Genomic DNA, 18,385 nt, shown 5'->3' with positions numbered 1-18,385 from the left:
ATAAAATAAGGCAGATTATGTCTCAGAGGCACTGAGGAAATCCTATGCCAACCTGTTTGCTTAGAATGCCTTCCACAGCTTACAAAATCTGTGACTTGGAAGGGATCTAAGACTTCATCTGGTCCAACTTATACTTGAACAAGAACAACATTTGCTACATCCCCAACTGCCTCCCAAGGCAACAGATATCACTTTGGAATAGTTACACTCGGAAGTTTTTCCTAGCATTAAACCTAAATCAATTGCTGTAATAACTCCTACTCACTAGTCTCAATCTTGTTCACTGAAACCAAGCATAACAAACATAGTCTCTCTTCCACAGAACAGGCCTTTTGGTATTTGAAGTAAGTTAATATCATCCTCATGGAGCAACATGGAATATAATGCTAGCCTGTGAACCAATGACAATAATTAGTTGTCATTAATTAAATGCCACACAACAATCTCTATTTTGTATGAAACTTTCCTGAATTGTTTAAACATAAACATTTGTTCAGAGTACTTATACTTGGATTACATTTAACTTAGATTTAATAATATAAAAAAAAATAGACAGTTTAAAAAAGTTTCCCTACCTAAGGATTGATTAGCTCTGAAAGGAAATGATATGTCTGTGTATGTATACATATTCATGATATGTGATCAAGCCAATTATGGAACGATTCAATAGAACAATGCTTTCTAGACTTTGTTCTACAAAACTCCTATATTCTTGGATAGTAGGAAATATAAAATAATTGCCATTTATATTCAGTTTTAGATTTGCAAATACTGTACATGTCATTTCACTTAATCCTAATAATAACATCCTTTTGTAGAACATTGCCAATCCATTCATTCTTATCTTGCATGATTCTTGTCCATATCTTTCTAATAATCTTGGATCTTGGTAAATCAATTCCTTAACCATTAAGTAAAAATTGCACATTCTAAGTAGCTACCATTGGCTGTAGATGATCTAAGAACTCAGTAGTTCTTAGTATGTGTCTTGTCCTTTCAACAACACTACTTACCAATAGATAAAAACTATTATTATAATTATTATTATTATCCCAATTTTCCAAATGAGAAAAAAAACAAAGATGATAGTTTAGATGATTGTGCCAGGTTCACATAGTTAATCTAAGGCAGGACTCATACTTGGGTTCCCCTAATTCCCAATCCAATACTTTACTTGTTCTATTACCTGTCTGAACAATGTGAATAGTGACTCTATAAGAAAACTTCTATGCAAATAAAATCTCTCCTCTCTAAAATAATAAATGTAGAAATTGTGTGCATATCAAAATGTTTGTTGCATAAGCCATTTTCCCTCAAGATAAAAATGAAATTCCTTTCATCTATTGTTTCAAAATTCCTTCATTACTTCCTCTTTTCTAAGGCATGTTTCATACTCTTAAGAAAAGCACCTGTAAATATACTTCAAACTGAGAAAAATGCTGTAGAGTCAAAATGGCTTAGGAAATGATAACTTAGAATTTTCAAAGAAATTTCAAAGACAAATAAGTGTATAATTTGCCAGAGTTGGAGGCTAGAACAAGAAAATAATTCTGATGAGGTAGAGGTAATTTTGTTTTTTGTTTTATCTTTGCTGGGGTGATGATGATGTAACTTTTTTTAAGTCTAAAATTAAATCAATATGTAAAACTAGATTGAGGTGTAATTAGACTTATTTCTCCCATCACTTTTTAAGAGAAAAAAAAAGTGCTGTCATTCTGGAAATGTGTAATCAGATTGCTTTGCAAATGCAACAAAGAAATTATGTAATTGGCATTTTAAATAAAATCTCATTACCACAGTGAAATTAAAATTGCATTAAAAAGTAGCTTATATTCAGTCATAAGCAATTTCTGAAGAACCTAAAGTATAAGGCACATTTACAGAAATCACTCAAATATTCCATGTAAGTCATCTGACGAAGTATCCAATTTGCTAAAAATTCAGATTGCCATTTTCTCTTTAAAATTTCCACAGAATTAAGATAACAGCCTTTATTTTGAGGTGTATCAAACTGATTATAAGACAATGAACTAATTAAGTAAATAAAAGGGAATGAGAATACTTGGAAGTCAAACTCTACTGATACTGTCTTAGTATAAAATGAGCTCTTTAGCCTATCATGAAATTTGCAAACTGAATTTCATCAATTTGCTGCTGCATTTGAAATACAAAGAACAAATAAACAAAAATCATATATTCCATGTTATTGTATATCTCTCCATTAAATCTGAGTATTTTACAAAAGGTAATATGTCAATACATCAATGAAACCTTGATCTCATCATAGTCTCTTCAATTTATGTAGAATATTATCAATTCATTCATTCTTATTGAACATGATTGTTGTCCATATCTTTTTAGTAATCTTATTTCTTGGTGAATCAATTCCTTAATCATTAGGTAAAAATTGCACATTCCATATAGCTACCATTGGCTGTAGATAATTTAAGAAATCGGTAGTTCTTAGCATGCATCTTGTCCCTCACACTTTTTCAACACCACCACTACCATCACTGTAAGAGTTGATTAGGAACTCCAAGAGACTGAGTGCCATTTTTTATGGTTGCCTATTTTATTCCTCCAATAAGTATATAATAAATAACTGTTGCATTCCAGATACTCTGCCAGGTATGAAGGTCACAAAGAGAGAAATGAAACTGTTCCTGATCTCAAGGAGTTCACATTCTCTTGAGGAAGCAACATATACTCAGAAAAGCAAACACAGTTTGACTTTAAATGTGATACAGATGTTTGTATTTTACTCTAGTAAGCAAAGGAAACTAATAAAAATTCTTGAACAAGGGAATGACATGGTCAGATCAATGCTTTAGAAATATAAATTTGGGGATATTATTTTGGCAGGATGATTTGGGAAAAAGTGAGAATGGGGACAAGAAAACCAATTAGGAGAAACCACATAAAGAGGACAGGGAAATATAGGGATGAATTTAGGTCCTCCCTGTACTTCCCTGTCCTCTTTATGTCATTTAGGTCATAGTGAAGGTGAAAAGTCCAAGACCTACAAAACAGTGATGATATTTACCCCATAGTTTATCTGTCAAAGTAAAAAATTCAGTGATAAATTAAATTCATTTCCTCTAGATAATATGTCTGCTAATACAATTAAGAAATGATTCAACTCTAACATAAGACTACTTACACTCCACTGCTCAGAATAGGTCTATTTTGTTTCCTGTCACAGGGGTTATGGACTGAGACAATATTTTTGGATTTCATAAGTGATGGAATTAGTTTTGTTCACTGTATATTTGTTACAAGGTTTTCTTGCTCCATCCTCTCCTTCCCCCACCCCATGGGGAGAAGAAAGGTACTAGGAAGAGAAAATAATTTTTTTTTTGTTAATCATAAAAAATTAAAGAGAATTTTTAAATGTTAGAGAATAACTATTCTGTAAAGCAATATGCATCTATATGACAAATGTCTCAGTAAAAAAATAATTTTCAGAAAAATTATAAAATAGCTAAGGCAAAATTCTCTTAAAATTCAATAATTTATGACAATTAATACTTTATCAACAGGATGGACTTCTGCTTTCTCTCTCCTCAAATTATTACAAATTCACTAATTTATGTATTCTCTTTTCCTGCCAGTAGAATGCATGGTCCTTGAAGATAAAGACTTTTGTTTTCATCTTTATAGTCCCAGTATAGTATCTTGAATGTAGAAGACAATAAATGCCCATTGAATTGAATCCTAGAATCTCAGGACCGAAAGACTTATAAATTATTTAGCTCAACCCCTTTATTTAAGAAATAAAAAAAAACAAGCTTCCTTCATTGTCAAGCTTAAATAAATTTTAAATTATTAAAATAACAAAGTTCCCCAGAGGACTTATTAACATCCAGTCTTCCCAAGATGATCAACCAAAAATTGTTTTTAAAACACTAAAAATAGTTTAAGTTAATACCATGATTCCAAAGCAGAAGTGAAAAAGGAAGGTTGAGAGACATATTTTATCATTTGAATTTAAAGTGGGTGTGTCTGTCTAAAGAATTGAACTTTATACCAAAATTTTAATGGCTTCACTATATGAAGCAGTAGAACATTATTAAGTTTATTAAATTTCACAAGAGAAGATCTCTGTTATTTTATAAGTGCAATCCTTATGCATATAACCTATCTTATTTATTATGTTCAGTTCACAATAATTCAAATATAAAGCCTCTCAGCTTTAATTCAGAAGAAAGGATTAAAGTAAGGAAAGGGTAGAAGAAGGAAAAAGAAAAGAAAGAAGGAAGGAAGAGAGAGAGGGAAGAGGAGGAAAGGAAGAAAAAGAGGGGGGAGAAGGAGAGAAGATAGACAGAAAGAGTATTATCTGCCCTATGCTTTATATACAGTATTATACTTGCTATTTCTTCAGGCTTCAGTGTTCAAGAAATCCAAATATCTAATATTGTGAAATGGAAGGTCTGATTACTTATCCTCATGCAGTTTGACTATACTATCTATGTCTATATAAACCAGGCTGGACAAAAACTTGAGAAAAAGTATATCAATTGTCTTTTGCCCACTAAAAACAGTAAGAAAAGTTAATTGGTCTAAAGTGAAGTGAAAGTTCACACTTCTTTTCATTTCCGCAAGGTTTCTGTATTCAATTTATGTCACTGTTCATTTTCATTGGTTCAAAAATTTGAATTTTCCATTTCAGTAGTCAGTGAAGAGGTTCAGGGTAGGGGTGGGGGTAGGGAGGTAGTATCTGAATGATGCTAACCAAAGTCATAAGACCCGTTACCTAGAATGTCAATTTACAATAAAAGATGATAATAACAATCAGCATTTATTTAATTTGAGGTTGACATGACATTTTTTATGTTAGTTCATTTGATTCTCACAAAAACTTTCTAAGGTAAATACTCTTATTCTCATATCCATTTTACAAATGAGAAAGTGGAACTGAAGAGATTATCTGCTATACCAATCACTAAAAAAAGTCCATTCAGGAAATGCAGAATAGAAGATGTTTGAGGGAACGCAGAATTAGAACCAATTGATCTAGATGTTATAAAGGGATATTTCCACTGAGATAGGTAACATGATGGATTGCCTTCCTCTAATTCTAGGTGTAGTTAGGTGGGAAGGCAGATAGAAGGCTGGGCCTGTAAAACAAATCTGACCACAGACATTTACTAGCACTATGACCCTGGGCAAGTCACTTAATCCTGTTTGCCTCCGTTCCTCATCTATAAAATAAACTGGGGAAGGAAATAGCAAAGCACTTCAGTACCTTTGGTAAGAAAACCCCAAAAGGTCTCACAACTGAATAATAATGATAATAACAATAATAATAAACCCTGAAAACTCTAAGTATATAGCTATGTCTTTATATCCCTAGGACTAGCATTGTATCTGCCACTTAGTAGGCATTTAACAGACCTTTGTAGATTGATCAGATTACCAGCCTGATTCATTAGCATTAGCATGCTCTTTCCTTTGAATTACAGGATTTAAAATGGACAGGAATATTTAGGAATCCTTCAGTCATAATCCCTTAATTTATATGTGAGAAAATTAAGGCCTCCCTAAGATCAAGTCACTTATTCAATATACAGTAAGAAAGAAGTAATAGACTGAAAAATATGTAACAGTAACTACTTAAAAAAAATAGTAGACAAGCTATATGGTACACAATATCTATAAAGTTGTTGATTGTTCAGGATCATGACAGAGAGATAATGCTATAACATGCAAATGAGTTGGACTTAAGAGAGGGAGGGTGGTACAAGGTCACCTGCCTCACTTTCTCTCTAGAAACATCTGGTTCCAGTGGTCACATAGTGATCAGGATGACTGCAGATGGCTCTGGATATAATGGGAGACCTTGGCCTTTTATTGCTAAGGTTTTCAACGGGCCTTAGTTTGACTGAGAGTGTACCCATTCAGTGATTAAGGATAGATAGTAACTATAGGTAAAGAATCTTCTCTTACACTTTCTCAAAAAAAAATCTAAATGAACAAGATGAGGTAACAACCCAAACCATTCTGAATCTCAATGATTGGCCAGGAATAGATACCAGGTCAAGCCCCATTTGGTCATTGTTTTGGTCCTGATTGATTCAGATAGAATGTAAATAGAAATCATTTCTGCTTTGGCCAGAACCCTGAGGTCTCCTCCCAGATTATTTAATATCTATCAAGTAATTCAATGGAAGGAAATCCATCCATTTCTGATTTTCTCTTCCACTACAAAAAATGCTAGATATACACAGACCTATCTTTATAATCTGATATTACCTTAATTCCAGACTTCTTGCAAATCTTCACTGGTATTAGCTTACACAAGACTAAGGTTATAATTGATGAAATCATATCTTATCTTTTGCATTTTTTTTTTGAAGCTGGGTCTCCAAATGAGATAAACTTTCAGATTTCAATATGTTCACTTTCTTATTGTGGTAGTTTTTCTCCTACGCATACTGTTTGTTAGCCTCTACTTCCAAGATTCAAGATATACTTGAAAGATATACAAAGTATATCTTTGTTTGTATATAGCTTCCCCACTCCCCCCAAAAAATATCTTCTCTGTTAGACTGTGATCTTGCTGAAAATGCAGATTGCTTTTTTAAAAACCATTCTTTGTATTCGTGCCTGACACATAGTAGGTTGTTTAATAAATACTTGTGAACTTGACTTCTGTGATTCACTGAACTAGATCTTGAAGATTTTACTTTTTAAGCCTGAGTTATGTTTCAATATTTTTTTACATTTTATATACACTACACCATCCTCTTAATCATTTTTTATCCCCCTGTGAATCTCTTTTTATGTGGGTTATGAATTGAAAACAAAATCAACTTAAAGATACAGCTTGAAATATCATTATTGAGCCATAAAAAATGGCATGAGAAAATTTCAAAAAATCTTAGGTGGTAGAAACTGATGCAAAGTAAAGCAAGCAGGACAATTCATATGAGAAAAGCAATACTGTTAGGGAAAACAATTTTGAAGTGATTAACTTTTGCAATACAATAATTGTATCTCCAGAAGACATATGATGAAACATATTACTGATGCGGTTCTAGTGGTTGAGAACTGATGTGAGAATCCCCTCTTTGGTCGGAGTCGCAAGTCCCATGTGAAAGAATTCATGAACCTGAAATCTGAATGGCAAAAGGAAGTTTTATTTTTCACTAAGAAGCCTCTCTTAGTGGCAAATCTCTTAATGAGGAAATTTGCAAGGAATGTGTTAACAGAAACCTATTTTATGAGCAAATCTTGGGGGCCAGAGGCAGTTTGAGCTGGTTATCAGACCAAGATCTCCCAATAGAATGAAATCACTTTGAAGGCTTTTTTTTTCCAGAGCCTGGAATTTCCTGAAAGGGGATCTGGCTACCCCCAAAAGATCAATGGGGGGGGAGGGGGGATTTTACCCAAGATCTACAATTGAATGACACTGCTTATCTTAGAAAAGTCCCTTCTGGAAATTATGCCTCCTCCTAGACTCTCTGGAGTCTGAGACCCCAAATCTCCCTTCTTTTACAGATTAAAGGGGACACAGTTTCAGAGTTCACCAGAGTGAGGTAACACTCGATATAGTACAGAAAAAGACATACTTTTTTTTTGGTCATAATCACTGTATAGATTAATTTTTCTTGATTATAATAATTTATAATAAAAATCTATCTCTCTCTTTCTTGGTTTTGAATTGGATCAGGAAAATGAGAAGGGGTTAAGAAGTCAGGGGAGTTATCAATAGCGAAGTCAAAAAATAAAAAAATTGAAGAAAGGAATTAAAATTATTCTCAATATATGAAACAGAGGAAATTTAAAAGGAAGTACAGAAAAGCAGGATTATTTCAAAAGTAATGTATAGAATGTATTATATTGTAAACTGCATGAAATGGAGATTTGTGGTTTCACAGAGAATTCCTTTTTGTATTCTGCTATGACTGAAAATATATCCCCATTCTCCTTGGTGTCTAAGTTAATAATAAATGTTTTAAGTGCATTAAAAAAAAATTTCAAATTCTAACTTACAACATTGTGTGATCTTCTGGATATTAGAAGAGATGCGTTGAGCCAATTGGGCTGGGTCGCCACCAATTCCCGGAGTATACGACATAGCTGATCTGTTCACTGACCAATTTCATCAGATGGGAGAGAGAAAAGATGAGAAATTTTCTCTAAATGACCATCTAGGATGAAAGCAAAACAGAGTTGCATGATTAATATAAGAATAATTCATTTAAAAGTTAGCATTTTAAAAGCATCAACCAGAAAAGTGAAACTGATATCCTCAAATCAGCTTATGGGGTAAAAATACAGAAATTCTGAATAACTAACAGCCCGAACTATATAGTCATACCCAATGCAAAAAATAAAATAAACTGTCAATGAAGACTAAGGATACTGGCCTCTAAGGGATAAAGCAACAAATTATATATTCACTTGATCTTAAGCAAACTTCAAACTTTTGCATCCAGTAAGTCTCTTTAAGACAAAGACTTAAAAGACAAAGTCTCTTTAATAAATAAGGTTAGTGATTTCTTTTATGAGGAAAGGGTATTTAAGACAAAGGATTGCTAGTTAATATCAGGAAACTCATACACCAGCCTGAGTGAGCTTACCAAATGAGGTCACCAAAGGGCACACAAATTTGAGATTTTCCTCTTATGTTACACCATTACCTCAATCAATCCAGATTGGGATGTATGAATAAAGAGCTTAATGCAAGGCTTTCTCAGCCACGCTAGTTTTGTGTTTCATGTTCCCTTATAATTCACCTTGGTATGCCTAAATTACTGAACCATGAAAAAGCACTGAGATAAAGGCTGAACTACAGTGATGGCAAAGATAGGACAGATTGAGACAGGACATAATAGCTATCTCTAGGGAATAAAAGGGATGAGTCAAAGATGAATTTACAGTTTCAAGATTGGGAATCAAGAGACTAGCTTTGTCATTAATAGGAACAGGCAGGCTGCTAAAGAGGAAGTCTAGTTTTAGAAGAAGATAATAAATAATTTTTGGCAGTCTGAATCTAACATTATAGCATGTTGCTCATAGAAATGCCCTGGAAGCAGCTGATAAAATGTGGTAAAAAGGCTGAAATGTCTAGATTACAGAAGTAGCTTTGTAAGTTCTAAGTTTCAGAAAGAATTTAAAAGATCAGTACCAATATAACAAAAATTTATAAGACTTTCCCCCCTTCTTTTATTGCTTCTATGAAGAATTCTTGGAATTAAAAAAAAAAAAAAAAAGGCATTGGAAGAATTTGAGTTACAATGATAAAAATGTTGTAAGGTGGGAAAATGTTATAAAATCTAATTTTATATATGTATGATCCAATTAGAAAGTCAAAGGATAATGTCTATGATAATGAGAAATGAAGAATAAAAAAAAAGAAAAAATGAGGGTTAGAAATACAAAAATGTGTCATTTATACATAGATGGTTAATTGAAATCACATTGTATGAATATAAACATGCAGAAAAGTCTGAAAACAGGGCTAAAGTTCTCATCTTTGGAGACACTTCCAGATGAATTCTGGGAAGAAAAGAAGTACATAGAGACATATAAGTAGGAGAAACAGTCGATATAGTGTCCCCAAAAATCAAGCCTAAAAAGAATATCAAGAAGGAAGGTTTGTCTTAAGTCTTACAAAAATAGAGAAGCTGGAAATTTGCCTAAGAAGAGGTCACTGAAATTAACATTTTCCACAAGGTCATGATGGAATTTCTTTTTTTTTTTCTCCTGGAGATAAAATTTTAAAAGAAAGAAGCAACAGAGACAAGGTTGTTAGCAAAATGTTCAGAGTTTAGTTATGAATTAAATAAAAGATATGAGAGCATCTTTCATCCTAGTCAGAGTTATTTCTAAAGAAAGTCTCAAGTCACCATGCCTTTATCTCCTGGGGAGTATAACTATAGTTCTCAGGACAAATCTATCAGCCACTTCAGATCTGAGGCAGAATACAAGCAGATCAAAACTGATTATTTGTAAAGCACTTTAGTGGATCATATGTGCTCACCACCCTATTAAATCTTTAAGGCAAATCTAATTTTACTTGGATTCCATAGGACTAGTCCTGTCAACTGAAGCCAAAGTTCTGCAGTGTGTAGAACTGTTGTTGTAATATGTACCAAGGTGGCTAAGTCATCACAGGGGCTATTTTTCTGCCTCCCAATGAAGTTGGTGTGGGAACTATCTTTGAGACCTAGGGTGACTTCTCAGCAGACTTAATTAGGTCTATAAAACATTCAAAAGGTATGAAGTATCTTTGGTCTATTTCAAATTGAACCAGAAACACTTAGAGGCAGCTGGGTGATATAGTAGAGAGATCACTGGGCCCAGAATCAGGAAAACCTGAGTTCAAATCCAGCCTCAGCCACTTCTTAGCTATGTGATTTCTGGACAAGTCATTTAATGTCTAAATAACTAACATTTTAGTGAATAAAATTGTAAAATGAGGATAATATAACAAACCCAAAGGGTTTTTGTGAGGATAAAATGAAATAATCTTTCTAAAGTACTTAGAACAATGTCTGGCACATAGTAAGCTCTTAGTAAATAATTATTCCCTTCCTTTCCTCTCCCCATTGAGGTTGTCAGAAGAATCCTGATATTCTATTTCTTATTAAAATGCTGTCAAGTTGTAAGCTCATCCTCTCCCCAGTCATTTCTTCAGCAGTCTAGAAGTTCTTTTTTTATCCTCAGTTCATTCCCTATCCTTGTAACTTCCATTATCAATATCTTTTTCACAACTTCCTCTCCTACTTCTAACATCCATACTACTAATACCACAGACTTGCTAATATTCTAGACTTGTAAACTTGGAATTATATTTCTACTTTTTCCATGAATTCATTTTTTAACCCACATCTTATGGAATCTCTTTTACACCACAGCATTTCTTTAAACTTTCAAACTGAAAGGAAAATCTGGGTATTAGCCACATCAAAACTAAAATCCATTAAGCTTAATGGTTAGCCTTCTGATTCTCCTCATTCCCTTTCACTTGCATATACTCTTTAGTTGCACAATTCTACCTTTCAATTGGGGAAATAAAATATAAACCAAAGAAATAACAAAAGGAAGAACATAACTGAATGTTGACGATGAGGTCAAGAGTATTTTAAAAATGGATGTTTCTGGAGGAGTATCATAGGTAGAAGCTTCATAGAAGACATGAGATTCTAGCTGGGACTTGAAAAATAGGCTTTCATACATAGAAATTATAAATGCAGAGAGGAGAAAGTGGACAGAAATTAAAAAGGACATAAGCTGTGCTTCATTCTTCAGACAATGGGATTCCTTTGACTTGGAAACAATCTATGTTAGACAATGAAAATAAAGGCTGTTTTACAGAGACAATTTTATTCAAGTCCCTTTGGACCCACTTATTAGTAATCCTATGATGATTCCCCAACACATTTATCATAAAATTTAAACTCTTGATCCCAAGATTTGTACCAATTCCCTTGCCTTGCCCTTAAAAAGGACAACTAGTCTTTTTTTAAAAAGCATAATTTGAAACTAATAGGAAACAATGGGCTAAATTTAAACTAATGGGCTTCAGAACAAATTCAAGACTAGGAGTAACACAGAATGTAATAAACAGATAGGTTAGAGCAGGACGTCTTAAATTTTTTTTCCACTCCTAACTCCTCAAGAAAAATTTTTATGTGACCCTAGGCATGTAGGTATATAAAACAGACATTAAAATCAAGCATTTACTAATAATAAATCATAATTTTTCCATCCCCATATTCAGTTACAAGCCCCCATATGGGCCAGGAATCACAGTTTAAGAAGCTAAGGCTTGGAGGACAAAAGACAAGTCATTTAAACTGAGTCCATATACTTGCTTCTCTGCTTAAAAATAGGCACAAAAACTTACATTATCACATGACACAGTCTATTATTTAATGCTTGCATAAATTCACACCCCATAAAATGCAGTGATTGGTCAAAGTGATTTTTTACCTAAAAGTACTTTGAGATTTTTTTTTTAAACTGAGACATCAGTAATAAGAATGAAGCAAACTAAAGAAGAAAAAAGTAAAAAAGTGTTGTGTGTATGTGTGTATATTTTGTAATCTATAGGAACTAGAAAAACAGTTCTAACAAAGAGAACAATCAAATAAAATATGTTCTTTTCTTGATAAATCTATGTATGCATATAGAAATTTATATTATTTTATGTTAATTATTAAAGTGTGGATAGTGCATGGGAGCCAGAATGTACAGTATTCTGAGCTGAACCACTGACTGACATCATGAATAAGCAATTATAATAGCTGGTATCACATGTCACTTTATGATTTTCAAAGGACTTTACATGCATTAGCTCATTTAATCCTTACAACAACCCTGTGAGATGGGTGGTAGAGGTATTATGATTTGCATTTTATGGATTAGAAAACTCTAACAAAAATTGAGGATTACATAGCTAATAAGTTGCTGAGTCAGGATTTGAACCCAGGTCTTCTGAGTCAAAGGGGAGATATAAAAAAAAGGAGAGGAGAGGACAGGTAGGAGGGTAAGAGTGAACAAAGAAGAAAGGAGGAAAGGAGATGGGAGAAAATGGGAAGAAAAGAGAGAAGAGGAGAAAGAAGGAAAAGGGGGAGAGAAGAGAAGAAATGGAGAGAGGAAGGATGAGAAACAGGAGGAAGGGAAGTGGGAGAGAAAAAGAGAGAGAGAGAGAATACCATAAAAACAATGTTCCCATCTTCAACTAAGAAACAGCATCAATTATATCCTGTGGCTTTTAGAATAACAGGATGTACAAGGCTTGGTAATTATTATAAACTACTTTTTAAAAAATGAACATGTATACAGTTCCTTTGGTCTACACAGTTCCCAAATGCCTTTTTTTTTAAGTTAACTTTTCCAGTTTTTCTTTGTGGAAAATTAGGATGGATATGATAGAAAGAAGAGGAAGTTAGTGGTTTATAAGACTATTAGAAAGGATTGGAGATTTTAAAAAAAAGGCTTCCTCCCTGAAATATTCTAAGTCCCATTATCCCCTAAAGTGGTTAAAACTTCAGCCAATATGGGACATTCAAGAACTCTAAACTTTTAGGGTCTATTTTTTCTTAGCTAAAAAACTACCCATTTTTATATTTAATAGTATAACCAGTAAACACACTACCCCAAGAGTCCTTCCCGATTCCGTATTAGGCAGAATTCCAAAGTAACAAAGTATCACACGAAGAACATTTATCAGATAAAGAGGCTATGTGGTGAAGGATAAAGTTACCAAATTAGCAGACAAATGAAACAGATTAATCAATTGAGGCTTAGTAATAAGTTGTATCAAAGCTTGAGAACAAGTTTCCCTTCAGAAAGTTTAACCAGGTTGTATTTTTATAAAGCCCATGGTTAGGTAAGCAATAGGATAAGGAACAGGGTAGTTTGGTGGGGGCCACTTGAAATAAATTGATGCTCACTGCCCACAGCACAGAATGGAACAAAATGCTGACACATGTCTTCGGCCACTATCCATTATCAGTTTCACTTAATTTTCTCCTTTACTGTCAATGCTAACTTTTCTTAGTTATGAAATGAATGAAGATTGATCATAAAGCTAAGTTGTTGGACATTATCTATCCTTAGCTACTGTTCATCTCAAAATAAGAATGTGAGAAATGGAAGAAAAAGGAATAAAAGTTTTGCACAGTGCAATCACTGGCAAGAAGAAAAATAATTAAATGATGATAAAAATCTAAATGATCATAAAGTTCTGGAAACTTGAATATCAGGAATTCAGAAAGCTGGAAAATTTTCAAGGTAGAAACAAAAAAGTGGCAAGAAATGATTAAATATATTATAGAGAGAGATTATTGAAAGTTACTTTTAAAGCTGGCTACCCTAATCAGTGTATACATGTTATTGTTCTGCCAGTTTACTTAAAATCATGATGAAATGCAGTCTCCCATGACTGGCAGAAGTTCAATTCAATAAAGCATTTATTAAGTACCAAATATGTGCTTAATAGAAGGAAATACAATGGTAAAAGGAAAAACAATTTTAAAAAATCCCTCCAGACTATCTTGGCTCTAAAAACTTTAGACATTAATTTCACAAAGAATTTTTTTTTTTTTAGAATTGAAAAGTTCTTATTATTTTTCTGAGATAACTTTTGGAAATATTTTATTTAGAAACTGAACCTTTTCTCTTTTGTGACAAATTCATCAGATTAGGAAACAGAATTTCCAATTGCACATTCTCTATTAGGGACCTTAGAAGCCATGTGATTTCACCTCTTCATTTTATAGATAAACAAATTAAGGACTGGGGAGGATAAGCAACTAGTTTAACGTGGAATTAAAATGCTAAACCTAGCTCCTCTAATTCCAAATCCAGCACCTCCCCCCCCCAAAAAAAAAAAAAAACTTAAAAAAAATAATGATGCCAAAGACAAGACTAAAAGGCTGACAGAGGTTTAATGCTCCAAATAGCAACCATTGCTCTATTTTTCCCTTAAGGCATTTCTAAAGAGCATTTTCAAGATATATTAAAAGCGGATTTTTCAAACAAAAGATTTTTTTTTTTAACTAAATAGTACCTTTTAATTAATAGACATGTGGTTTTAAAGTTTTGGTAAAACTATTTATGCTGAGGTACAAAATTTTCATGGGCATTTTAATTCAAAAGCATTTATCAAGTGTATTTACAGAGTGAAATGCCACCATTAGAATTCTAATCTGAACCTTTACCATGATATCAAGATGATCATAGGTTCTTGAAGACCAAGACAGTATATCTTAGTATATGTTAAAGGGTTTTTTGTTATGGGCCTGGGCAGAGATTACAAGTCCACTGGATAAGAAAAAGACTATTTAAAATCTTTGAGATTGTCACCAGCATTACTAGAGGCAGCATAGTGAATTGTCTTACTATAGAAACTCATGAAGATACCAAGGCATAAAATACTTGCGATCAATGAAAGGGGAAACATCTCATACCAATACAAGTACTGATCTTTTAAGTATTGAGGCATAGGTAGGGCACTACACTAGGTGCTCAATTATAGATATAAACAAATGTACTTAAAGGAGCTTACACAATGACTAAATCAATTTCACTGCTTTCTTAGACTCTAATGTTTGTTTGTTTGTTTATTGTATCTCAGCTCCTAATTCAGGATCTGTCACACAGTTAACACATAATGAATGCTTGTTGTTTTATCAGAAAGACAAAACCATCATGAACTAGGATTTATATGCCCCTTCCCCCTTTAGGTCACTGAATTCATAACAACTATAGAAGAATGGCTACCAAAGTTAAGTGATGAAGTGGAGCTAACAATGAATACGGAATTAGGAAGACTTATTTTGAGATCAAAACTAAACTCCAGATTGTACATAATTTGCTGTTTCATATGCAATAATTTTCTTTATTAGACTATGTTATGAAAATGTTTGTTTTTTCCAAAAAATTAAAAACAAATCCAGTCTCAAAATTTATTATCTGTGTGAACCTGGGCAAGTCATTTACTCCTGTTTGGCTCAGGTCTTCATCTATAAAACGAGCTGGAAAAGGAAATGGCAAAAATTTCAACATCTTTGTCAAGAAAACTCCAAAATGGGGTCATGAAGAGTTAAACACTGCAATGACTCAACAACTACATAGGACCAGTATTTAAGATTACCTTGAAGAACCAAAATGTCTCATTTGATGAATTTGATTCTGATAGGTAGAATAATATGCTTTATTTCCTTTGTTATTTGAAAAAGCTTTAAATGATAGCAAAGATAGAGAGAACAGCATGAAGAATGAAGAAGAAATACCCAAGCCTTATCGAGTTTCAAATGTCCTTTAAAATGTATCAATTGTACCTGTTTCTTCTACTGTTTATTATGAATGTTCCCAGTGAAAAAACAAAACAAAAAAAACAAAAAATGAATATTACAATGGTAGCCTGGTGTAATGGAGAGACCTGGGTTCAAGTCTCACTTCACATTTATACACCCTGAACAATTCATTTAATCTATCTCTGTTCTAGGCAATTCTAAAACTATAAATTTCATGGAAAATGCTGATATGCATTGATACAATTACTTTCCATATATGGAAATTCCCTACATCAGTGAAATGACAGGTCCACTAACTATTCCTTAATGTAATAATTCATAATAATAGATAGTTGTCCCCCAGTATAGAAGCTATCAGACTATTTGGGGATTCTCTCCCTAAAACTTTTTAAAAAATCATATTTCACTTTAGAGTTCTAGAATCTAAGTGCCCTTAAATCTCAGCTTATATTACCACAGGGATTGTTCATGTTCCCCACAACCTTCACTCCAATAAGCACCCAATTCTGGGATCAATTAGAATTCCATATTTAAGTTCATACTTAATTTAACTCTTCCCATCTGTATTACTTGTGTAACTCAAGTCTAGGGTTTGTGTCATAAGGAAGAGTAAAATTAAAGTGAGAGGAGGAAAAAAAAAAAAAGCAAAGACAGGATAGTAGGTGTTAGTGAGTTAATATGGTCTCTTATTAACTGATGTGAAAACTAAGAATCCAGAGCATAATCCTGTAGTCACAAGTTTGAAGCAACCTGCTACTAAGGTTCATTCGCTATCACAAGACATAACTCAGGACCATTATCAATCTTTGGGCAGGTGTGGTATGGGCTAAACCAGAAGGGTTACTTACCAAGCTATCAAGACATGAACCAATTGAGAGCTATTTCACAAACCTGAAAAATTTTTTGCTTGAATCTGCCTATAAGCAGGAAATAGTTCTGAAGAAGTCTTGGTGGAATATGTTGGAGGCAGTGCAAACAGTCAATTTCATTTTAAGATACTGTATGTCAATAACTTGAACGGTTAAAAAAAAAAGTGTGGCCTGACTTGGGCAATGGATTTTTCTATTTATAAGAAATGCAAGAAAAAGTGAGTAGGGGAGAACCTGGAAGGATTCTGTTTTCTTTGTTTTCAAGTTTTTGATAATCACTTTTTTAAAAATAAGAACGTAACTGAAAATTTAAGTCAATAAATGAACCTAACCCAACTGTGTGACTTCCTGACAATATGAACTATGGTTCATTTATTTCCGTACAATATTCTTTTTCAGTTCCTGAATGTTCAGAAAGGATACTTTGAAATTTAATTATTAAACACGAGTTGAAAAAAAGGAACAGGTCAACTCCATCCCTCAGGGGCAGTTATGAATTTCTGGTTCATCTCAGCAGCTAACTTTTTTAGGGTTTGTGGCAATGTTTCCCAGTAGAACTTTCAAAGCACACCATAAGCTTTTCCCCTACCTCCTAACTTCATGTGTGCATGGTGCTCATGCCAGGATGAACTAAGAAAGAAAAGACCTGGAAAGATTAAGGAAGGGATAGGAGTGTTAGACTATTTTCATACTCCCCTGGTGCCCACATGAACACTGACATTACTCTCCAGTGTCCTCTCTGAGCAACAGGTTCAGGTGACAGAGCTTTGGGAATACGGAGGCAACAGGAAAGAGAAGCACAGGGAGAAATCTGGGTACACAATTGGGGTTAGCGCCAGCTTGCCAATACGGGGAGAGGGAAGTCCTAGGTCCCCAAGCCAGCTGAGCTCGCCAGGAATGCGGAACTAACGCCCCCCATCCCCCTCCCTCCCAACACACCCCCTCCTTATGCCAGGTCAGGAAAAACCGCCCCTCAGCCCCCAATATAGATAGAAACTGCTCAGGCCTCCTCCACCCTAGCAACTGGGAAGGGGGAAGGGAAGCAAAGAAAAGTAGCGCTCTCTCAGTAGCTGCGATTACCGGAGGCTCAGTCTGTCCTTCCCACAGCTGCAGCTTCTGCTGCTGCGGCAAAACCCAGGGCGGCGGCCAAGGAATACAACGTTACACAAACAAGAAGGAACGCTGCAGAGACCCCCCCCAGACACTAGGCAGGCCGCAAAGGCATCGACACCACTCCATAGGCGCTCTGACGGCCAAGTCGCCCCAGATGTCCTCTTACCAAGACCTCCACCTTTTCCTTTTCCTTTTCCTCCTCCTCCTCCTCCTCCTCCACCGGCAGCCACCCTTAAGCGTCCCGGAAGGCAACAGACTGAATTTTTCAGCTGATGGGCGGTGGTTCGCAGCAGCCACCTCCCTGCTGCGCTTGCCCTGCTGCAGAGCCCAGGAAAAGAGGCGGGGCCCCGACCTCTCTCATTGGCCCCAAGTGTTGAGTGACACCCGCCCTTTCCCTCCCACCCTTCCCTTTTTTGTGTGCGAAATAATGGGTTCTAACCAGAGGGAGCCGGGACAGAGTAGTGGAGGTAGGTTAGCCCTTCAATCTGTGCATTCAATGTCACGCGGAACAAGGTTGCTTGTCGGACTCCTTTACCAGGAAGAAAGTGGCTGTCGCCGCCGCTCTCAGCGAATACAAAAGACCCTAATTTGTATTAATTTTTGGTATGATAAATTGCATTTCAGTCC

The 18,385-nt window shown here is 34.5% G+C and overlaps 1 protein-coding gene across 2 annotated transcripts in view; it reads right to left on the bottom strand.

Moving 5' to 3' along the window:
* Positions 1-18,056, bottom strand: part of STX7 (syntaxin 7) — a 48,482-nt gene extending 30,426 nt beyond the window's left edge. The window contains exons 1-2 of one of the 2 annotated variants that reach the window (XM_003769441.4): positions 17,925-18,056; positions 7,996-8,153 (exon numbers count right to left, since the gene is read on the bottom strand). In XM_003769441.4, coding sequence (XP_003769489.1) covers positions 7,996-8,080 — 85 coding nt within the window. In that variant the 5' untranslated portion in view covers positions 8,081-8,153; positions 17,925-18,056. Of the gene's footprint in view, positions 1-7,995; positions 8,154-17,725; positions 17,892-17,924 lie in introns of those variants that run through there. The other variant, XM_031964249.1, reaches the window with a different exon arrangement.
* Positions 18,057-18,385: the final 329 nt, after the last annotated feature.

The sequence above is a fragment of the Sarcophilus harrisii genome, chromosome 4 (assembly GCF_902635505.1).
Source record: "Sarcophilus harrisii chromosome 4, mSarHar1.11, whole genome shotgun sequence".
Classification (NCBI taxonomy): domain Eukaryota; kingdom Metazoa; phylum Chordata; class Mammalia; order Dasyuromorphia; family Dasyuridae; genus Sarcophilus; species Sarcophilus harrisii.
Note: the sequence above shows the minus strand (reverse complement) of the source record. Positions and strands in the feature narration are given on the sequence as shown.